The sequence below is a fragment of the Bubalus bubalis genome, chromosome X (assembly GCF_019923935.1).
Source record: "Bubalus bubalis isolate 160015118507 breed Murrah chromosome X, NDDB_SH_1, whole genome shotgun sequence".
Taxonomy (NCBI): Eukaryota; Metazoa; Chordata; class Mammalia; order Artiodactyla; family Bovidae; genus Bubalus; species Bubalus bubalis.
The window spans coordinates 16980569-17007129 of NC_059181.1; the positions used below are offsets into that span (position 1 = coordinate 16980569).

General features: G+C 41.9%; 1 protein-coding gene and 1 long non-coding RNA gene across 6 annotated transcripts in view; one reads left to right on the forward strand and one right to left on the reverse strand.

Moving 5' to 3' along the window:
* MID1 (midline 1) overlaps positions 1–26561 on the forward strand; it is a 789406-nt gene that overhangs the window by 738797 nt on the left and 24048 nt on the right. For all 5 annotated transcript variants that reach the window (XM_025276522.3, XM_025276517.3, XM_025276520.3 and 2 more), the window contains exons 5-6: positions 8507–8655; positions 18148–18275. In XM_025276522.3, coding sequence (XP_025132307.2) covers positions 8507–8655; positions 18148–18275 — 277 coding nt within the window. The remainder of the gene's footprint in view (positions 1–8506; positions 8656–18147; positions 18276–26561) is intronic.
* On the reverse strand, positions 8–9564 carry LOC112582188. The gene is made up of 3 exons (XR_003106749.2): positions 9460–9564; positions 6289–6387; positions 8–133 (listed from the first exon to the last, which is right to left on the reverse strand). It is a non-coding gene; the product is annotated as an uncharacterized LOC112582188 (long non-coding RNA).

Here is a 26561-nt window from a genome sequence, read left to right on the forward strand (position 1 = left end):
ATTACTTACCCCACATAGAAATTATACTGTCAGTCTGGAATCTGTATCAGATCTGTGTCCTCTTCCATCATCAGGCACCATGTGTATATTTCTTAATACATGACATCTTCCAGGTTCTCAGACACATGAGAGCCTGAAAACAATTGTAATTAATTATTAATATGCATATGGAAGGCAGTTTGTTTGCCCTTACATGGTCATATGCAGGGATCAGCTCTTAATACACATTACTTCCTTATTGCTGCTCAAACAAATTACCACACACTTAGTGGCTTAACACAACACAGATTTATTATCTGACCTTCTGGAGGTCAGAAGTCTAAAACCAGTCACAACTAGGCTCCTGCCAATATTTCAGCAGTGCTGTTTCTTTCTGAAGGTGCACAGCGGAATTCATTTCTTTTCTGGCTTACAGGAGATGCCAGCATTCCTTGGCTGATGATTTCTTCATCACATCACTCTGAGCATTACTTCCCGCCTCAGATCTCTTTTCTCTGGCACAGACTCTCCTGGTTCTCTCTCATCAGGACCCTTATAATTACATTGGGATCACCCAGATAATCCAGGATAATTTTCCCCCAGCTCCAGATTCTGAATCTAGTCACATCTGCCAAGACGCCTGTGTAAAGGAACATGTAAGGTCACATTTTTTTTAAACTCCTGGGATTAGGATGTGGGCATCTTTGGGGGCCCTTACTCAGCCTGCAATGACTCCACCACAACCTCCTGGCCAGCAGGTCCTCCTTTCCCTTACTTACCTCCCCAGCATGAGGGTTACTCTCATAAACTAGATCAAAGTAGCGAAAGGGTGTCCCCAAGTTCCCGCCATGATGATACATGGGCTTCATGCTCTGGTGTACCCACTCTGCCCTGAATGTGTCTGTGATCCAGAACGTAGTAAAAGAGAAAAGCAAAGAGACACATGGCTGGGCCCCAAACGAGATACGCTTCTCAGCTCACTGAAAGGGACCGACAAAAGTTTCTTGCCAGCCTCCACCTTGGGTCAGAGCTTTTGGCAAACTTCAGGCCTGGGAGTCTGGAGCAAGTCGGTTGGGCTGGAGCCTGGCTCTGCACTTGCTGTTTCTGATGCCTACACAAAATGCGAGAGCCTCAGCAATGCAGAGATAATACAGGATTCCTGCATGAGGACCCCCAAGGATGAGGTGAGGGTGACTAAGACAGATAGGGTAGGCTAAGCCAGGTGAGTGAGGGAGGAAAAAACTTACGAATGACTGCTGCCCTTTGAAAACCACAATTCCAAAGCATATAAAGACATCTTGAATTTCTAAAACACCCCCAACAAAATCAACGAAGACGTTTTCTCACCTCAGATGAAAGGAATTTGATGGGAAAATATTTAGATGTTCAAAGAGATCCATAGAGGAATAACTTCTATCTTAGAAGAGCAGAAAGTTGTGAAACCACAAAAAGGGAGATAGGAAATAAGAAACAATAGATATAAAAACAACAAATTAGAAGTTTTGGAGGGGAAAATATCTACACTGAAGTTACAAAGAAAACTCAGGCAATTTTGGAAGCTGAGTTTCAGCCTCCACAGGGGGAGACTCTACACATAAGAATAGGTAACTTGATCTGTACTTCACACTACATACAAAAATTAAATATACATGGGTCATATACTTAAATGTAAAAACTATGAAGACTCTAGAAGAGAAAACACAGGAGGAAATCTTAGTGACCTTGGGTTGGCCCAAGATTATATACAGTGGCAAAAACAAACAAAAAAATATTTACAAACTAAAGAGATAATTATACATTTTATATTATCAAAAGTAACTTCTCAAGGCACTCTTAAGTGAGTGTAAAGACAAACCACACATTAGGAAAAAATACTTATAAATGATTTATTTAACCAAGTACGTGTATCTGGAATATATAACAGATTTTCAAAACTCATGATTAGGGAAATAGATGACCCCTTCACCAAAACAGATAAAAGATCTGAATAGCTACTTTACCAAAGAAGGTATCAGGATGGCAAATAAGCACATGAAAAGATGGTCAAAATCATTAAGTCATTAAGGAAATGCAAAGTAAAACTTCAGTGAGATACAACTACTTACCTGTTAGGATGGTTGAATTAAAAAGATGGACTATCCCAAGTGCTGGTAAGAATGTGGATTAACTGTAACTCACACACGGTTCTAAGAATGGAAACTGTATTTTAGAAAACTGTTTGACAGTTTCTTCAGTAGTTAAATATACACGTACCCTTCCAGCCAGCCATTTTAGGTGTTTACCAAGAAAAATGAAAGCAGATGTGTATATAAAACTTGGACATGAATTTTCATGATAATATTAAGGGTAATAGCTTTCCAGGTGGCATTAGTGGTGAAGAATCCACCTGCCAATGTAGGAGATGTAGGAGATCCCTTGTTTAGGAAGATTCCGTAGGGAAGGAAATGGCAAACCACCCCAGCATTCTTGCCTGGGAAATCCCAAGGACAGAGGAGCCTGGTAGGCTACAGTCCATGGCGTTGCAAGAGTCAAATGCAGCTTAATGACTAAACAACAACAATAGCCCTTGACTGCAAATGACCCAAAGGCTAGCCATAGATGAATACAGAAATGATTAGTGGCATTTCCATACAATGCTATTGAGCAAGGAAGCCCATGTGACGACATGAATCATGAGTGAAAAAAGCCAGACAGAAAATAGTATATACTGCATGAGTATATTCATACAGAATTCCAGAAACAACTCTTTCTAATTAGCTACAGTGGCAGAAAACAAATCAGTGAATGCTTAAGTATGAGTGACAGAGGGGTGGGCAGGATAAATGACAAAGGTGCAGGAAGAGAATTGGGGGTATGATACATATATATATATATATATATATATATATATTCATTACCTTGAAAATGGGGACTCTTTCATGTGTTTACACATATTTGAAAACTAATCTGATTTGTACTTAAAATATGTGCAGTTTCTTCTATATTAACTGTATCTCAGTAAAGCTGTTTTATGACAACGAACTTATAAGTGATCAATGCAAAGAAACAGAAGAAAACAACAGAATGGGAAAAACTAGAGATCTCTTCAAGAATATTAAAGATACCAAGGGAATATTTCATGAAAATATGGGCTCGATAAAGGACAGAAATGATATGGACCTAACAGAAGCAGAAGATATTAAGAAGAGGTGGCAAGAATACACAGAAGAACTATATAAAAAAGATAGTCGTGACTCAGATAAACACAATGGTGTGATCACTCACCTAGAGCCAGACATCCTGGAGTCTGAAGTCAAGTGGGCCTTAGGAAGCATCACTATGAACAAAGCTGGGGGAGGTGGTGGAACTCCAGCTGAGCTATTTCAAGTCCTAAAAGATGATGTTGTAAAAGTGCTGCACTCAATATGCCAACAAATTTGGAAAACCCAGCAGTGGTCACAGGACTGGAAAAGGTCAGTTTTCATTCTAATCCCAAAGAAAGGCAATGCCAAAGAATGTTCAAACTACCGCACAACTGCATTCACCTCACACGCTAGCAAAGTAATACTCAAAATTCTCCAAGCCAGTCTTCAACAGTATGTGAACTGAGAACTTTCAGATGTTCAAGCTGGTTTTAGAAAAGGCAGAGGAACCAGAGATCAAATTGCCAACATCCAATGGATTATAGAAAAAGCAAGAGAATTCCAGAAAAACATCTACTTCTGCTTTATTGACTATACTAAAGCCTTTGACTGTGTGGATCACAACAAACTGAAAAATTCTTACAGAGATGGGAATACCAGGTTTTTCCAGTAATCATGTATGCATGTGAAAGCTGGACCATAAAGAGGGCTGAGCATCAAAGAACAGATGCTTTTGAACTGTGGTGTTGGAGAAGACTCTTAAGAGTCCCATGGACAGCAAGGAGATCAAAGCAGTCAATCCTAAAGGAAATCAGTCCTGAATATTCATTGGAAGGACTGATGCTGAAGCGCCAGTACTTTGGCCACCTGATACGAAGAACTGACTCATTGGAAAAGACCTTGATGCTGGGCAAGATTGAGGGCAGGAGGAGAAGGGGGTGACAGAGGATGAGATGGTTGGATGGCATCACTCATGACTCGATGGACATGAGTTTGAGCAAGCTCTGGGAGTTGGTGATGGACAGGGAGGCCTGGTGTGCTGCAGTCCATGGGGTTGCAAAGCGTTGGTCACAACTGAGTGACTGAACTGAACTTGTGTATTTATACCATGGAACAGTCTTCAGAAATTAAAAGCAATGAACTGGGGGTGATACATATTTACATGGACGAGTCACAGAAAGAGAAGCAAAGTTTATAATGATTCATAGAGAATAAGAAATATTATATACAGTTTGATGAACTACAAAAAATTGCATACACTATTGAGGCAAACATATATTAGCATGTTTGGGAGTCATCAGAAGTGTGTTTTCCTCTAGAGAGAGACATGAATTAGGGAGGGACGTTCAACGGCTTCAATGTCGTCAATAATATTTTACTGCCTTCTGAAAAATCCTATGCTAATATGATGAAAACACTGACATTTGCTAACGCTGGTGCTATGTATGGCAACATTGGTCATATGACTTGAAAAATTGTACTTTTGAGGTATATCCCTTCTTAAAAATGCATGTTTGCCCAGGGATGTGATCTCAGAAGAAAGATGAAGGCCCAGTTCAGCTTCCCATTGAGTTACTACCTTGACACATGACCAAGGACTAGTTCATCCCTAACCTGGGAATTCACAGTGACTAAGTCCCTGGCCAGGGAATTGGGTGTCAGAGAGACATTTTAAAGAAAAGATGAGCATGCATGCCAACTCCCTGCCCAGCATCTCCAAGTATGGGCTTGGGGCCCAGTGAGGGTGTCCAGGGTGGGAAGTCTGAAGAAATGCAATCCAGAGAAGCACTCGGACCAGCACTCAGAAGTGAGGAGCTAAAGCAGAATCATGGAGCCCACAAAGGTTAATCTGACCCACCTCTTGACTTTGCCTCTGTATTTAGTGCCAGTCATAATGCCCTAGACCCAGAGAAAACAAACTCACTGCATATCCTCCAACCACAGTGGGGGTGGGGGGGGGCTGGGAGGGGCTGGGGAAGGCTGCCAATCAGATGATGCTGTTACCCATTAGCACAGACTGGTAATTCCTTCCCTCAGACCATTGCGCCTTCTTAGAAATAATAGCTCAACAACCTTTATACTTATACTGATGAAGAGTCTCAAGCTCTGAGACTCCCCAAGAAAGAGCTGGCTTATTTCTTCAGCAGTAGGGGATAAATTTCACATCCACACATCAACACATGAAAAGCTGACATCAGACTCCAGGTTAAGCAAACTATTTATGTTCAGACACATATCTGAGAAAGCTGCAGCTAAAAACAAAAGGGGGTCCCTTCTCATCACTACTTTTATGTGCTCTGAGTCTCCAAAATTGCTGGTAATTACCCTGGAGTCCATGTCAGGGCTTTTGTATAGCCTTATAAAAATGCTCAGTACAGTCCTTATTGTCAGTTAAGATACTTCTGTTAATTGAGACTCAATGGTTTGGACCAAACAATTTTGGGGTGAGAACCCTATGTAGATAATAAAAGCACTTAAAATATAAAGAAAAATAAAGGGCCACTTTAAAAAGCATTTGTAAGGTAAAATAAACAGCAAGTAAATTGATATAAATAGGCCTATATCCCCAGTAAAAGGAGATTCCAACAAAGAAAGTATTTCCATGATGACTGTGGAAGTGAACGCCACAAATTACAACATTCAGTCACACTTCCCCAAGGAATAAAGAACACTGACAACTTGGAAAAAAAAATTTAATATATTTTAAAAGGTGTTTTCTAATGAAGGCATTCGTATTTTGCTAAATACTCAGTGTCTGATCCTGAAGTATGGTACCATGTAGGACAGTGCTTCATTATAATGTGATCCAAATCATGGCCATCTGATTAGAATCATTTAGGTCAGCAAACTTTGTAAAGGGCCAGGTATAATAAATATTTTCAATTGTGACCTGTAGGCTCTGTCATTACTGCTCACTGCTGGTATAGTGAGAAATGGTATAGTGTGAAAGCAGCCATAAATGATTCATAAACACATGCATGTGGCCCTGTGCCAATAAAACTTTATTTACACAAACAAGTTTTGTGCTGGATATGGTCCATAGACCATAGTTCGTGAACTAACTTAGGAAAGTGGTTTTCTTTTCTTTTTTCTTTCTTTTTTACTGAAACTCACAGTAAAAAATACATCAAACCCAGCACTGACACACGGACACATAGAGAAGTAAGTTTTACCAAACCCAACTTACCCTTTCTACAAGGAATGCACTCTGCTACTGTCTTTTCTCCTCTCCTCTTTCATTTAGTTTTTTTAAATGCTAATCCCATCCATTCTGGTGATTCATCACCTGCAGATCAAAAAACATTATTGCTTGTTAAAATGCAGATTCCCACAGCCCGCCAATTAAAACTCCTCACCTAGGATTTTGAAATGTTGGCCCAGACATTTACAGGTTTTCTTTAAGAGATCCCCAACTGATTCTTGTGCACACCAGGCTTATAAAGCTCCGGTCTGGTCTATCAGATGGAATTCTACACAGAGTAAAATTAAAATTAAACCAAGTTGTCTTCTGTAAAACATTTGTATATTTTCTAAGGCGGCTCTCATTTTGGCTTGAATTCAACTTATGCATGATTTAGGACCTTTTTCCTTTTCTTCTTATGTCACTTTGAATTTCCAGCATCATGACAGAATTTTGTGTTTGTTTTTTTTTTTTAAAGAAGAAAGTGCAGGTCAAGCATTTTTCCATTTGTAGTCTGTGTGATCACTACAACGTATACTGAAAAGACATGAAGTTATTCAAAAGGAATACTTGGACCTTATTTGTTTTCTTGCTGTTAGAATTATACTAAATACCTTCAGTTCTACCATGTAACTTGTGATTAAGTATTCCTTCCTCTGACAATTTCTTCTGGATGTGTTCCAACATCTTGAATTGGACTCGATGCCTTTCTGAGCTTTACCTCTGGATATAACGCTGTTAGAAGCTAAATTCTATTTGGTGTACGATAAGTGTCATTTTATTCAACTAACAAACACAGTTAATCGGCAGTGATGGTCACTGTAATTATATATAATGTGGTAAATCTTTTACCGGGCTTAAGATAACATACTCTATGCCCCAGAGTTTTGACACTTCATTTCTCTAACCCTTGACTTTCAAGAATCTCACTCTTGCCTGCAATCTTGTGGCTGCCGCCTCGCAGTTCAGCATTCATTTCCTTTGTCTGCTCTCGTACAACAGAGCTGAAATTGGACAGTCCTCAGAGGCCTTGAGTTCTGACATCTCCTTCCTTCCTTTACTTCGATTAGACTTGCACGGGGATGATAATGATGACTTGGAGAAAGGAGGAATTTCTTGGAGTTAGCAGGAATTCTGGAGGGAACCCGAGCCAGCCTTGTCTGCAAGACAGATGAACTGGCCTCCTCCCTACCCTTTCACCCCAGGCTGTTTTCCATTCCAGAATGATCAGAAAGCCGGCCAAGACCTGTCCCAGGCAGTGTAGACTTGAGCTGGGGGGGGCGGGGGGCCCCCGCGCACACAGGGTGCACTGCTGTTCCAATTAGCACTCTCATTTTCCCCTGGCTTCTGGCCAGAGGGCTTCATCTCCCAGCACACTCCAAACACCAGTGCAGCCGGTCAAGTGGGTTACCATGGACTTATTGCAGCCTGCCCTGAGGTGATGGTCAGTTATGTTTGAGGGTCGTTTTCAAGCAAGACGGAATCAGAAGTTGGAATGGAGGTTGGAACCAAATGAGCATTTTTATCCGGACTGGGAACTGCTTATCAAAATAGTTTTAGTTATCAAGCAAGCACAAAGTGCCTGGAAATGACGTTCCCGGTGAGGGGAAATGGCCCAGCTGTGCTTTTTTTGGCTTTCTCTCATCTGTGGAACAGGAAAAATATTAATCAATGGAAAAAATGCTCCCTTTCTGTTAATTTAACACATGAGTTTGCAATAGTGTGGGAAATAGTACTATCTAATGTGTTTACATCACCATTTTATTACATGGATGGCAAAGAACTTTTGATTTGACTTAAGCCACACGTTTTGCACCTACAGCGATGTTTTATTTTCTCATTGGCTGAAAACATATGATAGAGAAAGTTCCAGGATTCCCTGTGATCTTACAGTCATTGTGTTAGAATAGCTGAGGGAAGAGGCCCAGTGACCCTCTAACTCACACTGGGCAACACCTTTTTTCCCCATTAACAGGGAAGCAATTCGCAATTCAGGGCTTCCTCCTGAAACAAATTAGTGACACTTCTCCAAGAAGATAAAGAATAGCTCAGACAAGAGTGCCATGACTGGGGTTCACAGCTTTCTCTGCCTCCCTTTTGCACTTTTAGTGAAGGATGACTCGCACATAACCGAACTCGCACACTGCGAGAGTCCAGCACAATGCATTTTCACTAAGCAAGCCCACCCGGGTAACCAACCATCTCCATGCCTCTTTTGTTCCAGGTGATGAGGCTTCGCAAACTGGCTCAGCAGATTGCAAACTGCAAACAGTGCATCGAGCGGTCGGCATCACTCATCTCCCAAGCAGAACACTCTCTGAAGGAGAATGATCACGCGCGTTTCCTACAGACCGCTAAGAATATCACTGAGAGGTGAGTGCAGGGGCTACTGGGAAATTCTCAGTGCCTGGGCTCCCGTGTCTGGACTGTGATTGGTTGGCCTTGCCCTGCCTTGCTTTTGTTTGCATTTTCAAGGCTGGGTACCAGAGAGAATAGAGGCTTTGAGTTGCTTTGTTCCAGCTCAAAATGCTTCCCTTTGACCTGTCAAAGCCTTTTCAGTATCAGCCGGGAGTTCAAGGCCTTTGAAACAAGAGCTTGCAAGTTAGAAAGAATAAAATCTGCCTTCTTTTACTGGGGAAGAAAGCTTAGGATGGCACAAAACTGCATTTACTGTGACTCTCAGACCTGATCTTATCATATACTTGATAACAAAGAATCAAAATGAACACCAAACATAAAAGGGAATCTTTTCTTCTATCTCAAGGCTTATCTAGTTTTAAAAACCACCCAGGTGTTGTTCTCTATGAGTGCTGTTTTTATTTGGTTGAGAAGCTTTACCTCTCCTCAAAGGTCAAGACCAACTCATGTGGAAGAGAGAAGACCCAACTGTCAACTTCATACCACCTCCTTTGGAAATCTTCTTTATTCTGTGGTGGGGGACATAAACATTACGTGATTTGAAAGGACAGCTCAGCAGTGAAACTGACAGGGGTCACTGCGCCTTCAGTGCACATACTTGATAGGCATAAAATTACTCGCCTTCACTGATGCAAACACCTATAGCAATTCTTGGGGAGCCCAAGAAAAGCACCTCATGCCACCTAAATGCATGACATCTCCAGCCAATGCCATTGACACTGACTTTTCATTCAGTGGAATTTTCAAGAGTCAACTCACCTTTATCCAAAGCAATAATTGAAGCCTATCCCTGGAAGACCCCAGACAGCTCCTTCTTCCTGATCTTTATCCAGCAGCAGGGCTCTGCAAACTCTGCTTATAAAGGACCAGAGTAAATATGTTCAGTTATGAAGGTTATCTAGTCCCCATGACAACTACTCAACTCAGCCATGATAGGTCTCCAGCAGCCTTGTATAGATGCAAATGAACGGGCAATGGTGTGTTGCAATAAGACTACTGGCAAAAACAGGCAGCAGGTCAGATATGGCCCTCAGCCAGGGCTTCCCAGGTGGCGCTTAGTGGTAAAGAACCCGCCTACCAATGCAGGAAATGTGGGTTTGATCACTGGGTTGGGAAGATCCCCTGGAGGAGGGCATGGAAACCCACTCCAGTATTCTTGCCTGGAAAATCCCATGGACAGAGGAGCCTGGTGGGCTACATTCCATGTTGCAGAGAGTTGGACACAGCTGAAGTGACTTAGCACACACACTGGACTTTGCCAGCCCTTGGCCTAGGGCAAAAAAATACTTACCATCTTCTGACCTGAATTTCTTCAGGGAAAGAGAAAAAAAACTACAGTTTATTGAGGGTTTGCTTATATTGCACACTGTGCTGATGCTCAAAATACCACACAGAGGTCAGCAGTGGTATTTCCGCTTCCAGTATCCCTTCAATGCGAGGAGGGTATAGTCTCTTTATGGCTCTAGTCTAGTATCCAGCTGGTTTCTTTGTGTTCTTTCTTCTGTTTGAGATTTCCTCTGCGACTGGTTAGATACTTATCTCTGCCAATGAACGTGGATAACAGCTGGTTATCATCCCTTTTATATCCTTAAAATGATCTCCTCCCTCCTCCAAAGGCAGCCAGCTTCTTTCCTCAGGACTCGTCAGTTCCAAGTGTTTAATTGTCTCCACTCCTCTCATCTGGACTGCCTCCAGGTGCCTGAAATATTCAAGCTAAAGTTAAAAAACTGCAAACAGCACTAATACTCCAGTGTACCCAGGACACTCAAGTAGACAGCATTTACACTTACATCATGGTTTCCAACTGGGATCCACTAGTACTTTTCTCCAGCTATAAATTGTGCAATGTCCAGATGAAATGGCTAGTATGAGTTGCATTTCTCAGCACTTCTTAAAAATCTGGGCCAGTCTAACATGGATAAATTCTCAGCTAGCAGGAGAGAGAACATGGCCCCATAACAGTTAAGATAGAATGTTCTGGAAGAAGATGTGCATTTGAAGTCTAACACAACAGGAGCATGGATGCCCACATGGCATCTCCCTTTGACCCAGCAGGTCATACCTGGACCCATTCAACTCTACCTCTCACAGGCCCATCTCGTCAAGCATAGAATTGTGACCCACTGCTCTTTCCACAAATGAATTTTACCATATATAGGGTTTGCCAGAAAGTTCCTGTGGCTTATTCCATAACAGCTTATGGAAACACACAAATGAACTTATTGACCAATCCAATACTCTATTCTCAAGCTTCACTACTACATAATTTTTGGTGTGATTGTATGTGCACTTTTCTAACATGATGTTAAATAAGCAAAACTCTTCACTAAATCCATAAGAAACTTGGCATACTACTTATGAAAAGTTTAAACTTCTATCAAGTTTGAATGCGTACTACCTGTAAAAATTTGCCAGGAGCCCTTGTCGCTCTCGGAGAAGGCAATGGCACCCCGCTCCAGTACTCTTGCCTGGAAAATCCCATGGACGGAGGAGCCTGGTAGGCTGCAGTCCATGGGGTCGCTAAGAGTCGAACGCGATTGAGCGACTTCACTTTCACTTTTCACTTTCATGCAGTGGAGAAGGAAATGGCAACCCCCTCCAGTGTTCTTGCCTGGAGAATCCCAGGGACGGGGGAGCCTGGTGGGCTGCCATCTATGGGGTCGCACAGAGTCGGACATGACTGAAGCGACTTAGCAGCAGTAGCAGCTTGTCGCTCTGTTTCTTCATCCCATCTCTGTCTGTCTCTATTTGTCAATCCTCTTGGTCAATTCTTGAGCCCTTCGCCTTTTCCAGCAACCAGAATATGGTAAAAAGGCAATGACCTTGACCTTGTAATTTGGAAACCGGGGTTCAAATCCTAGCACTGTCACCTTTTAACTGTGATTCTTTGTCCAAGAGCTATTTTTGACTCAGAAAACTGGGCTCCTAATAGCTACCTCTATCCACAGTTGTGATAACATTGCTGGCCACTCCTATAAACATGTCTTCGGTGTTGTAGATACTCCATAATGTTCCTTGGATTTGTGTTTTCATATTACTTAACATTCTTCTCTAAAACGTGACTTCACAGCTCTGTTCCTGTCTGTCTGCCATGGGCTTTGGCACCTGTGTACTTGTAAACCATCTTTACTCTTCTAGTCAAGGGTGGAATGGCCACAGGAAACTTAATACTGCAGGCCTTCCTCAAGTTAGAATTGGATGCAACTTTTCTGCATCCTTACATCACTTAAAGTGCATATGTTTGCCTACAAGCTGAATCAGACCACATAAAGATTTTTCAATTCAGAAGCATGAAAAAAAAAAAACCCAAGAGGGGAGAAAGCCTCAAGTTTTACATTGTAAGAGATGCATATGCTTTAGAATCAAGCCCTTGGCTCTATGCTAATTGCTCAGGAGTAATGCCAACCCCCTGAAAAAGACCCTGATGCTGGCAAAGATTGAGGGCAGGAGCAGAAGGGGGCGGTAGAGGATGAGATGGTTAGATGGTATCATCAACTCAATAGACATGAGTTTGAGTGAAGGACAGGGAACCCCAGAGTACTGCAGTCCATGGGGTTGCAATGAGTCGGACTTGACTGAGCAACTGAACAACAACAGCAGTGACAGCTGGCATTTGGGGCTGCTCCCTGATGCTTACAGTTTCCTCATGTGCTCCCAGTGGGCAAGAGCCCCAGTCATCTTGTTTTCACCATGAAGACCCCAGGACATAGCAAGCTGCCTGATCTGAATGAATGCATGAAGACATCTATAAAACAGGGTGATTATTCATTCCTACCTAATACAGTTCCTGTGGTCATGTATGGATGTGAGAGTTGGACTGTGAAGAAGGCTGAGTGCCGAAGAATTGATGCTTTTGAACTGTGGTGTTGGAGAAGACTCTTGAGAGTCCCTTGGACTGCAAGGAGATCCAACCAGTCCATTCTGAAGGAGATCAGTCCTGGGATTTCTTTGGAGCGAATGATGCTGAAGCTGAAACTCCAGTACTTTGGCCAAATGACGTGAAGAGTTGACTCACTGGAAAAGACCCTGATGCTGGGAGGGATTGGGGGCGGGAGGAAAAGGGGATGACAGAGGATGAGATGGCTGGATGGCATCACTGACTCGATGGACGTGAGTTTGAGTGAACTCCTGGAGTTGGTGATGGACAGGGAGGCCTGGCGTGCTGTGATTCATGGGGTCGCAAAGAGTTGGACATGACTGAGCGACTGAATTGAACTGAATACAGTTCCTGTAGGGATAAAATGAAATAATTGAACAAAGATATTAACTGAGATCCTATCTCAAGGTAAATGTGCAACAAATGCTAATTTCTCTCCTTCCCACTCACTAAATGGATCCAAATGGATTGTATAATGGACTATATACTCAAGCCTCGCTAATATATCATTCTTGGAGTGGTTTTTTGTACACTTTTCTAAAATTATGTTAAATAAGCAAAATTCTTTACTCAATCTAAGCCTAACAAAGTTGGTCTACTACTTAAAAAAAAAAATTGCATTTGAAAGTGAAAGTGAAGTCGCTCAGTCGTGTCCAACTCTTAGCGACCCCATGGACTGCAGCCCACCAGGCTCCTCTGTCCATGGGATTTTCCAGGCAAGAGTACTGGAGTGGGGTGCCATTGCCTTCTCCATAAATTGTATATTAGAGCATTGCCTTCTCCATAAATTGTATATTAGAGACCAAGATACTCCTGTTCCACCAGCAAGGAGCAAAAGCCCAGTAAAGCACTTCACAGGCCAATAGCCCTGATTACTCAACAGCTGACAGTATTGTTCACTATGGAATCTCTTCATCAAGGGGTATGTATCTCCCAGAAAAAGGAAAAAGAGAACTGTTGAGTTAGTTTATCATGCAATAAAAGGTCATACAATGATTTTAAAAGCTATCTTGAATAACAAAATGACATAACATGAAAAAAATGAAAATACACAAAATAGGTACCAAAATTAGGTGTGAAATAATAGGCATTTAGCAGCAAATTATCTGTATCAAGGGGCTTCCCTGGTGGCCCAGAGGTAAAGAATATGCCTGCAATGCAGGAGACACAGGCACTGTGGGTTCGATCCCTGGGTCGGGAAGATCCCCTTGAGAAGGGAATGGCAACCCACTCCATTATTCTTGCCTGGAGAATCCCATGGACAGAGGAGCCAGGCTGACTTTGGTCCCTAGGAGGGACTTAGATTCTATCAGATGAAGTCTTTGTCCCACACCGCCATAGGCAATTCAAGGATCCAACCAACTTCCCCAAATACAAAGCCGAGAATGCCAGTCATCTACCAGAAAGATGTCATTTCATCATGAGAATCAGAATGTATCTGATGAGTGATTTTTGAAATGTGTTCTATTGGGTGTTAATTGGTGTGAAAACAAGGCTCCAGAGTCAAATGCATTTGGGAAATCCTGAGTTGACGAAAGCAAGCCACATTTTGTTACTATGAGACCTCACCAGGTTTTCCCATGGTGATGTGCATCATAGCCCACCAACCTGAGAGGGACCCATTTCAATTCCATTGTCAGGGATCAGGAATGTGGGCAATATTAAGGGAGCAGGGTAGAGAATCTTCCCCTGGCATTGACTGGCGGAAATGTAAGCACTGTAGCTCTAGACATGTATTCCTTCCACAACACTGGCCCCAAGTGGCTGCTAGCAACTGAGTGTCATGGAGATTAGGGGCATCAGAATCAAAATACAAAGAGGAGGTAGGGACTTCCTTGATGGCCCAGTCGCTAAGACTCTGTGTTCTCAATGCAGGGGGCCCAGGTTCAATCCCTGGTCAGGGAACTAGAACCCACATGTCACAACTTAAAGATCTCACATGCTGCAACTAAGACTCAGTGCAGCCAAATGAATTAATTAAAAAAAATAGGAAGAGGAAGTAATGTGCAACCCACCCTATGAGGCATCAAGGTAGGACGCAATACCCTTATTTCCTCCAGTATGGTAAGAGCTTGACACACACATACCTATAAGCATGTGCACACATATTCCCCCCCACCGCCCCCCTCCACACACACAGACATGACTAAAAGCACAGAACTGAGAAAGTAGGATAGTCTGAGGGCCCTGGTGGATTTGGGCAATTTATCTGAAAGGCCAAAAGATGGGCAACAAGGATTTGGGGAATAAACATGGCCTATAATGTTGACTTTGGCAGATCTCCACTCCCCTGTCATTCCAGATAAGAATTTGAAATTGTAGCCAAACATAAATATCTTTCCTTCCATCAAAAAATAATAATAATAATAATAATGTGTAGGTGTTAAATGCTGCAGTCATCTCCCAAGAGTCTTTTTGTCAGTCTTTGCCCCTGAGGCTTAGGAACTTTCATTCTTTTTGTTTCCACTCTACCAAGTCCCCACCATCAAGATGGCATGTGTTGGGATTCCCTGGTGGCTCAGTGGTAAAGAATCTGCCTGCCAATGAAGGAGACACAAGTTCGATCCCTGGTCTGGGAACAGGCCACAGGGCAACTAGCTGTGCTCCACAACTACTCAGTCTGTGCCTAGAGCCTGGGAACCACAACTACTGAAGCCCACATGCCCTATAGCCCATGCTCCGCCCTACAGCCTATGCTCCGCCCTACAGCCTATGATCCCCAACAAGAGAAGCCATGCAGTGAGAAGCCTGTGCACTGCAACCGAGAGTAGCCGCTGCTCGCCACAGCTAGAGAAAAGCCCACATAGCAACAAAGACCCAGCACAGCCAAAAAATAAACAGAATTATTTTTTAAAAAGGATGGCAGGCATTGTCAACAACGTCCCTGACTAAAGCATGGTTTAGTTGATTGTTTCTGGACAACAGAACCAGGAGAAACTTGGCAATGAAATCTATTTTGGATGAACGTGAACATAAGCTGGTGCCATAGGACAGGGGAAGTACCAGCTCGAGATTATCTGTTCAGAGCGTTTGAGATCCTCTAACTTGGTGTGCACAAGGTCTGTGCCACATGGGAAGAGCAGAGAAGCACAATAGGAAGTTCAGTGCTTGTTTTATAATAGCTTGGCACACTTCTCCCTGTTGGACATCATAAAACAGAAATAACTGGGGTTTCACTTTGAAATTTTTATTTGAGGAGTTCAAATGGCGCTGTAGCATTTCTTTGAATTTTTCTGCATGGATGCAAATATTTTGGGTTCTTTAGTAAATGACATAAATGGAGGGCTTACTCAATCTTCATTGTAAATAGTTGTTGACTAATCCTAAGATCTGAGTTTGAAGGAGTTTTGTGATAATAGGTCGTAAGGAAAGCATTTCTTAAGTTCAGTTTGACCATGTGTGAAAATTGCCTAGCAACCATTCCTTTTCCATGAGTCTGAATTAGCACTTGTCATAATAATTAGTCCAGTTCTCTTGGGTACAATAATTAGCTAATAAAATCACACAACTCTGCTAGTCACTGTTTCTTGGTGAAAAGCTACAGTGGTGAATTTAGATTCTCCATCTTCGTTCAAACACTTGAAACTTTTCTTTCCAGGGTTTAGGCCTCTTCAAACTTTGATCTGTGGACCTCAGTATCATTTCAGTTATGACACTGTTGATTGTCCTCTACTTCCGTCCCTCTGTAGCACTGAATATGTGCCAGTACAATGATAGAAACTTTATTTCTAAGGATTCTGAGCATTTCACAGGACTGACTTTTTTTTAATCAAGGTAAATTTTGCATAACATAAAATTAACCATTTTAAAGTGAACAGTTCATTAGCATTCAGTACATTCACAACATTGTACAATTCCTGCCTCTGTGAAGTTCCAAATGATTTTCCTCACCCCAAAAGAAAACCCCACACCCATTATGTAATCACTCCCCATTGTCCCCTTGCCCCCAACCCCTGGCAACCACCTGTTTACTTTCTGTCTCAACAGAGTTGTCTACTATGGACATTTCATGTAACTGCATCATACAAGATGTGGCCTTTTGTCTCTGGCTTCTTTCACTTAACATAATACTTTTAAGGTTTGTCCACGTCATAGCATCTATCAGTATTTCATTCCCTTTTATGACTGAATAATATTCCATTGTACTGACATGCCCACAGATGTTATTTTTATAGCCAAGATATATTTCCTTATAAAATCCAAAACTTTAAGAGCCATTAAGAGATGCAAAAAGAGATCTACCTCATAGAGTAACCTGGCTGAAATTTTTCCAGATGAAATGGAAGAGTACAAACCTAGAATTCTCTTCCTGGCTGCTGCCAGCTAGCTTTATGGCCTTGTATACATGAGCGTAAGTGCCTTTAATTAGAAAATAAGTAACGAGGTAAAGGTTGTTTCGTTTTGTTTAATTTCCTGAAATACCAGAATCAACAAGATTACGAGTCTAACATAGTTTGATGCGCTCAGAAGTGGTTTACATCATCCCATAATTTTCCTGTTCTTAGAAGGACCACTTGCATTCTTTAATGAGTCAAAATGGTCTGCTATTGATAACAACTTTTCCAATCAACATGACAGTCCATTGCAGGAGATTGATACATACCAATAGCTTGCTTTATAGAGTATACATGAGAAGTCTAACTAGCAACCCTAATGAAGAAGAGAAACAGTGGATCCATCAGGGAAATGTGTGAGAAAGCTCATACATATTTTCTATGGCATCTGCTGGGAATATGGTGCAAGAAAATGAGGACAGGGAGAATGAAAACGAGCCAGACCAAAACTCCTTTTTTAATGTTTATTTTAGAGAGAGGCTAGTCATTGATTAAACTAATCCAATATCTGGGAACATTCTTTTTTAATCTTCACTTTGCCTTTTATGCAGCTTGAAATTTGGGAGATCCCTCTTTGAAGTGGAGAAGGGTCGGGTCTGAAAGGAACAAACAGTTTCCCAGACAGATGTGTGAAGAAATGCCTGGGGCCGTGTGCTTCTCGCTTGGGTTAGATGTGCGAGGGACAGGCAGTTACATACACAGCAATGTGAAATATGAATATTCTTTCGCCTCCATGGGGAATTTTTTTCCGATAGTAAAAAGGAAGGGAGGAAGCCATTCCGCTGTTTTCCCACGTCCTCTGCCTTCTCTTGAAGCTTGTGCTCATTTGCATGTGTTGCTGCTTGTGCCATTCCGAGATTCTTTTTAAGGCTCACATACAAAAATGGCACTGGTTTTTGTGGGGGTTTTTGACATTAAAAAAATTATTTTTAATTGAAGTATAGCAGATTTACAATGTTGTATTTATTTCTGCTGTACAGCAAAGTGACTCAGTTACACACATATATATTTTTTCATATTCTCTTCCATTATGGTTTATCACACAGTATTGAATGTTCTACAATTCCCTGTGCTATACAGTAGGACCCTGTCATTTATCCATCCTATATATAAGAGCTTACATCAAAAACACTATTTTTTAACGATATTTCTTTTCCTTTTATTTTTTTCATTCCTGTGCAATGATGGTAAAAGCTGGCTTGACATTTCTAAAAAGTTGTTTTCTTTCAATTACAGAGTCTCCATGGCAACAGCATCATCCCAGGTCCTCATTCCTGAAATCAACCTCAATGACACATTTGACACCTTCGCCTTAGATTTTTCCCGAGAGAAGAAATTGCTAGAATGTCTGGATTACCTTACAGGTATTGTCTTTGGTGTTTTCTTTAATACCGGGTATATTCAGTGATACAAAACTTTGCCACTAGATGAGTTTCCTAAAACCAGAGGTGTGGACTTCTGGTGAGGAATGAGTCTAATATTCCTGTAAAAAATGTTTGACATTCCTTTTTTTTTCTAAGCAAAATAATACAGCCCATGATTCAATTGGGGACAGAAGCAAAAAGACAATCTAGGTCACTAAAAGCACACTTAGCACCATTTTTCTCCGAGTATGGGTACCACACATGATACCTCTTGTCAGCCAGTACAGGGTTAGCATGGCTGTTTTCCATTTTGTGTCCACAAGGCAGATGGCTCTCACAGTACCTTGGCAGAGAAAAACGTGGCAGCTAACTCTGATGGGGTATCTACCCTGCTCCAGCTCTTGGTGTTTAACCTTCACAACATCGAATTGAGGTCAGGTATTATAATCCTCATTTTGCAAACAGTAGAGGTCATGCATCTTGCTGGAGGTCAGACAGCTAGGGAGAGGCAGAATTGGGATTTACCTCAGGTTTGTACACACTCCAAAGACCTCCATTCTTTCTACTAAAAGACTGGATTTCATCTTGGCGAAGGTCACCATAGCAAATGTCCCCCAGATCACAGTAGGATTCCTGGTGCCATGTTTCAGTTCTGTGGGGTCAAGCTTAAAAAACAAAATGAGCCATAATACAAGAAAACCTCAGGCTACTCCTATTCCTAACCATGCTCCCAAATCTTTCTTTGCTGTCAACCCCTGGGCTTCCCAAGTAGCTCAGTGTAAAGATACCACCTGCCAATGCAGGAGATTCGGGTTTGATCCCTGGGTTGGGATGGTCCCCTGGAGAAGGAAATGGCAACCCGCTCCAGTATTTTTGCCTGGAGAATCCCATGGACAGAGGAGCCTGGTGGGCTACAGTCCATGGGGTCACAAAAGAGTTGGACACGACTGAGCAATTAAACAACAACTAAGGCAATAACAGACATGACAGAATGTGGACTGAGTAGACAACTTTATCTGTGTTGTCCAAGGCTGCGATATCTGTGACTTCAGAGAAGCTCTGTGTACAGAGCGAATCCAGGTGTGTACTGAACTTAGGATCTACCACCTTCAAGAGACCACATCCTTAACTGAACACAACATCAGCATTTCCACTCTCATCATGTGTGTGTGTGTGTGTGTGTGTAAGCGAGAGAACGTGCGTGCGCACACGCACACACACACAGCTGGGAAAAGGGAAGTAGGAGAGAGGGAGCATTGGGTAATGTGTTTTTCTAGTCTGTGGTTAGAAAGCACACTTGTATATTCAAGGGTGCTGTACCCAGAAGACCAGTTTTTTCCTTACCTGGACCCAAGGTGTTATTTTTAGCCTTTGTGCATTTGCAAGGGAGGCAAGTCACTCCAGAAACATCTTATCATAGGGAGTTCTTTCAAACCATATAATTTCTAGGAAGAAAGGAAGAAATTGACTCAGAAAGCATGTCCAGTAAGGAATCAAACTGGATTTCAGCTATTCATGGATATACCTCTGAGATTTATCTAAACTAACACTATTCCATAGAACTTTCTAAGATGGTAAGAACAGTCTCCATCCGCACTGTCCAGTCAAGTACCTACTAGCCACATAGGGTTATTGAAAATTTGACATGTTCTGAGTTTTTACTGGACATGAGTTTGGATAAACTTAAGGAGTTGGTGATGGACAGGGAGGCCTGGCGTGCTGCGATTCATGGGGTCGCAAAGAGTCGGACACGACTGAGCGACTGAACTGAACTAGTTTTTACTTGTAGTTTGCTTTAATTAAAATTTAATTGCAATGTCAAGAGCCACATGGAGCTCATGACTACTGTACTGGACCATTCAGGTCAGCCTTTCTGGCACTGAAATGCTTTATATGATAGCATCCTATTAAATAAAAGTCTCCTTTATTCTTGTATCATGTGGGAACGGGTGTGTTTGCAACAAGAGAAAATCAGGTGAGCAATGACTGAACCCCTCAGAGAGGATTCCTATCACAGAAAACAGGATACCAGAGGTGTGCCGCTCATGGCTGGACAGCAGTTCTGTGATGACCTCAGACATCAAGCTCTCTTTTTCTGCTTTGCTATCCTCATCTTGCCACATGATTCCATTACGACTCCACCTCCAAGCATTATGCCCAAGTTACAGACAAAAAGAAAAGGACAAGAGGGGAAATGATGACCAAAAGTTCTGTCTACCAGGTTTGTCTTTATTTCACATAAGTTCAGTTCAGTTCAGTCGTTCAGTCGTGTCTGACTCTTTGCAACCCCATGAATCGCAGCACGCCAGGCCTCCCTGTCCATCTTCATCTCCCAGAGTTCACTCAAACTCAAGTCCATTGAGTCGGTGATGCCATCCAGCCATCTCATCCTCTGTCGTCCCCTTTTCCTCCTGCCACCAATCCTTCCCAGTATCAGAGTTTTTTCCAATGAGTCAACTCTTCACATGAGGTGCCAAAGTACTGGAGTTTCAGCTTTAGCATCAGTCCTTCCAAAGAACACCTAGGGCTGATCTCCTTCAGAATGGACTGGTTGGATCTCCTTGCAGTCCAAGGGACTCTCAAGAGTCTTCTCCAACACCACAGTTCAAAAGCATCAATTCTTTGGCGCTCAGCTTTCTTCACAGTCCAACTCTCGCATCCATACATGACCACTGGAAAAACCATAGCCTTGACTAGACGGACCTTTGTTGGCAAAGTAATGTCTCTGCTTTTCAATATACTATCTAGGTTGGTCATAACTTTTCTTCCAAGGAGTAAGCATCTTTTAATTTCATGGCTGCAGTCACCATCTGTAGTGATTTTGGAGCCCCCCAAAATAAAGTCTGACACTGTTTCCACTATTTCCCCATCTATTTCCCATGAAGTGATGGGACCGGAAGCCATGATCTTCGTTTTCTGAATGTTGAACTTTAAGCCAACTTTTTCACTCTCCACTTTCACTTTCATCAAGAGGCTTTTTACCTGTGGCGGATTCATTTTGATATTTGGCAAAACTAATACAATTATGTAAAGTTTAAAAATAAAATAAAATAAAAAAGAGGCTTTTTAGTTCCTCTTCACTTTCTGCCATAAGGGTGGTGTCATCTGCATATCTGAGGTTATTGATATTTCTCCCGGCAATCTTGATTCCAGCTTGTGCTTCTTCCAGCCCAGCGTGTCTCATGATGTACTCTGCATAGAAGTTAAATAAGCAGGGTGACAATATACAGCCTTGACGTACTCCTTTCCCTATTTGGAACCAGTCTGTTGTGCCATGTCCAGTTCTAACTGTTGCTTCCTGACCTGCATATAGGTTTCTCAAGAGGCAGGTCAGGTGGTCTGGTATTCCCATCTCTTTCAGAATTTTCCACAGTTTATTGTGATCCACACAGTCAAAGGCTTTGGCATAGTCAATAAAGCAGAAATAGATGTTTTTCTGGAATTTTCTTGCTTTTTCCATGATCCAGCGGATGTTGGCCATTTGATCTCTGGTTCCTCTGCCTTTTCTAAAACCAGCCTGAATATCTGGAAGTTCAAGGTTCACGTATTACTGAAGCCTGGCTTGGAGAATTATGAGCATTACTTTACTAGCGTGTGAGATGAGTGCAGTTGTGCGGTAGTTTGAGCATTCTTCGGCATTGCCTTTCTTTGGGATTGGAAGGAAGACTGACCTTTTCCAGTCCTGTGGCCACTGCTGAGTTTTCCAAATTTGCTGGCAAATTGAGTGCAGCACTTTCACAGCATCACCTTTTAGGATTTGAAATAGCTCCACTGGAATTCCATCACCTCCACTAGCTTTGTTCGTAGTGATGCTTTCTAAGGCCCCCTTGACTTCACATTCCAGGATGTCTGGCTCTAGGTGAGTGATCACACCATCATGATTATCTTGGTCGTGAAGATCTTTTTTGTACAGTTCTTCTGTGTATTCCTGCCACCTCTTCTTAATATCTTCTGCTTCTGTTAGGTCCATACCATTTCTGTCCTTTATCCAGCCCATCTTTGCATGAAATATTCCCTTGGTATCTCTAATTTTCTTGAAGAGGTCTCTAATCTTTGCCATTCTGTTGTATTCCTCTATTTCTTTGCACTGATCGCTGAGGAAGGCTTTCTTATCTCTTCTTGCTATTCTTTGGAACTCTGCATTCAGATGGTTGTATCTTTCCTTTTCTCCTTTGTTTTTCGCTTCTCTTCTTTTCACAGCTATTTGTAAGGCCTCCTCAGACAGCCATTTTGCTGTTTTGCAATTCTTTTCCATGGGGATGGTCTTGATCCCTGTCTCCTGTACAATGTCACAAAACCTCCGTCCATAGTTCATCAGGCACTCTATCAGATCTAGTCCCTTAAATCTATTTCTCACTTCCACTGTATAATCATAAGGAATTTGATTTAGGTCATACCTGAATGGTCTAGTGGTTTTCCCTACTTTCTTCAATTTAAGTCTAAATTTGGCAATAAGGAGCTCATGATCTGAGCCACAGTCAGCTCCCGGTCTTGTTTTTGTTAACTGTATAGAGCTTCTCCATCTTTGGCTGCAAAGAATATAATCAATCTGATTTCGGTGTTGACCATCTGGTGATGTCCATGTGTAGAGTCTTCGCTTATGTTGTTTCAAGAGGGTGTTTGTTATGACCAGTGCATTCTCTTGGTAAAATTCTATTACTCTTTGCCCTGCTTCATTCCGTATTCCAAGGCCAAATTTGCCTGTTACTCCAGGTTTTTCTTGAGTTCCTACTTTTGCATTCCTGTCCCCTATAATGAAAAGGATATCTTTTTTGGGTGTTAGTTCTAAAAGGTCTTGTAGGTCTTCATAGAACCGTTCAACTTCAGCTTCTTCAGCGTTACTGGTTGGGGCATAGACTTGGATTACCGTGATATTGAATGGTTTGCCTTGGAAACAAACAGAGATCATTCTGTCGTTTTTGAGACTGCATCCAAGTACTGCATTTCGGACTCTTTTGTTGACCATGATGGCTACTCCATTTCTTCTAAGGGATACCTATGCAATATTGCTCGTGACAGCATCGGACCTTGCTTCTAGTCACATCCACAACTGGGTATTGTTTTTGCTTTGGCTCCATCCCTTCAATCTTTCTGGAGTTATTTTTCCACTGATCTCCTGTAGCATATTGGGCACCTACTGACCTGGGGAGTTCCCCTTTAAGTATCCTATCATTTTGCCTTTTCATACTGTTCATGGGGTTCTCTAGGGAAGAATACTGGAGTGGTTTGCCATTCCCTTCTCCAGTGGACCACATTCTGTCAGACCTCTCCACCATGACCCGCCTGTCTTGTCTTTATTTAGGAAAAGCAAAACCTTGTTCAGCAGACAGAGCAGTCCAGGGCTTCCCTGGTGGTCCAGGGGTTAAGGATTGCCTCCCAGTGCAGAGGACATGGGTTCGATCCCTGCTTCTGTAGAATCCCACATGCCACATGGCAACTAAGTCCGTGTGCCTCAACTACGGAAGCCCATGAGCCCTAGCGCCCATGTTCTGCAACAAGAGAAGCTACTGCTATGAGAAGCCTGTGCTCTGCAAATAGAGAATAGCCCCTGCTCACTGCAACTAGAGAAAGCCCATGTGCAGCAATGAAGACCCAATAGAGCCAAAATAATAAGTAAATCTTTTTTAAAAAAGTAAAAAAGACCCATCCAGGAAATTTCTACTTCTGTCTTTATGGGCCAGATCCATGTTGCAAGGTCATGCCCAAGGGCAGAGACGACTGCAAAATGTTTGGCTGGGCATGTGGCCAGTTCTGCACAAAATCAGCATCTTATTGATAAGAGTGTGTCCTCCCCCTTTCCGAATAGTTGTTTAACAGCATTTCAGGAAACGTATGCCCATTCTCATCTGTGTGTGAATGCCAAGGTACTGACTGCAGGGGAAATTGTGACCTTAGTTTGCACTGACTTGTAATGTGTACACCATATATCATCCCAATGACTGTTTATGCCAAACGAGAGACCATATGGGGTACCTGTTATTATGCCTTCTTAGCTGTCAACCTCCAATACAAATTTGGACCATTTCTAGACATAACATCGATCCTGGCCATAACATACAATGCTTGGCTGATATTGCCAAGTCCAAATAGTTTATCAGACATTTGTAAGCAGGAAACGAAGTGTTTGTGAAGTATTAGCCCACCATTGCTTGTGTCCTATTTATGATAGAAGCAAGAAAATAATTGTTATGGGACCAATTGCGTGAATATTGAAATTGGCAACCCGCTGCTGTTCTCATTTACAGTAAATTGGATATTGACTTTTTAGGACAGAGCCATTGGCTTTATAATCAAAACAGGGTTAGCCTGCCTGACTTTGAAAACAAGATTTTTTTTTTTCCCCCTGACATACCTCTAAATGGTATGTCAAGTGAATAAGCCAGAGAGGTGACATTTCCTCTCTGATTACAGCTACAGCCATGTGTCTCCCAGCTACCTGCCTCTTTCCAACACTTTTCTTTATATTTAATCATATATAGCAGCACAGAAAAGAACCAAATCTTTCTACAGTAGTTGACAGAGAAATAATTCCAGGAACTATTTAGATGATGGGAGAATAAATACTTCTCCAGTGATGCATGCAGGGTGATCCCACACTAACAGGGACCACACAGACAGTAACAAGCATGTTTTATGATGCAGCTGGGCCTCCCCCGTGGAAGGTCATCTCATCATCCAAGTCACAGCACATGGCACTGCATCTTGCACGTGGATACTTTGGGAGACAGATATATCAAGTCATATTCCAGAAAGAACGCTTTAAAAGGGCTCTGTAGAGTCCTTTGATCTTAGTGAACAACTTTTTTTTCAAGTTATCTTTTTTAAAAATTGTATTTTGTTAAAGTATAATTGATTGACAATGTTGCATTAGTTTCAGGTGTACTGCAAAGTGACCCAGTTCTACACATACGCATACCCACTCTTTTTAAAATCCGTTTCCATTATGGTTTATTACGGGATATTGAGTATATTTCCCTGTGCTCTACAGTAGGACCTTGTTGTTTATCCACTCTAAAAGGAGAATGGCATTGAAACATGTATATTATCATATGTGAATCAGATCGCCAGTCCAGGTTCAATGCATGAGACAGGCTGCTCAGGGCTGGTAAACTGGGATGACCCAGAGGGATAGGATGGGGAGGGAGCTGGGAGGGGGGTTCAGGATGGGGCACACGTGTACACCCGTGGTGGATTCATGTCAATGTATGGCAAAACCACTACAATATTGTAAAGTAATTAGCCTCCAAAGAAATTAATTAATTGATTTTTAAAATGTAGGAAAGACTTAAAAAGATAAATAAAATAGAATTATTAAAAAAAATAGAAGTAATAGTTTACATCTGGTGATCCCAAACTCCCACTCCGTCCCTCTCCCACCCCTTGGCAACCTCAAGTCTGTTCTCTATGTCTGTGAACCTGTTTGTTTCATAGATTGTTTCATTTACGTCATATTTTAGATTCCACATATAAATGATATCATGGTATCTTTTTCTTATCTGACATATGGCACTTACTATGATAATCTCTTAAATCCGTGGCACATGGCATTATTTCATTCTTTTTAATGGCTGTGTGGTATTTCTTACTGCACACCTTAATGCAGTGCCTGCTGCATGTAAGTGCTCCACAGTGTTCGTGGAATTCAATAACCAATGGACTAAGCTGGGTTAACTGACTTGATGCTGCAGACATAAAAGTTAGTTGGCTTTGTATAATAGTTGTCCTGGATGTATCTTCAGGTGGCAAAGTGAAGACTACTAAAACAATCAAAATTTAAAATTTTGCCATTTTCATAAACTTTCCTCCCTCCTCAGGTTTCTTTAGGAGTCATCCATCCTAACCAAAGTTTCAAGCAGTAAAGAATTCTCTAAACAGTGTAAGCAAACATGGTTCATCTGTCGGGTGCAGATTATTTCTTCTTTTGCAGTTAGGTTCTGGTGTACAGAAGAATGGAAACACAGGCCTGAATCGATTCTTTAAACCAGGGCTTGGCAAACTTTGACTGTAAAGGGCCAGACAGTAAATATTTTAGGCTCTACAGGACATATGGTCACAACTATTCAACTCTGCTATTGCACAAAGGCAGCCAGAGACAATATGTAAAGGAATGAGCCTGGCCGTGTTCCAATAAAACTTTATTTACAAAAACAGGCAGTGGGCCAGATTTGGCCCATAGCCATAGTTTGCCAGCCCCTGCTCTAAAATATTATTGCCCATGCAAAGCACTCAGTGCCTAGCCTTTTTCTTGCTCACAAAACTCATCTCATAAAACCAGTTATTGAAATC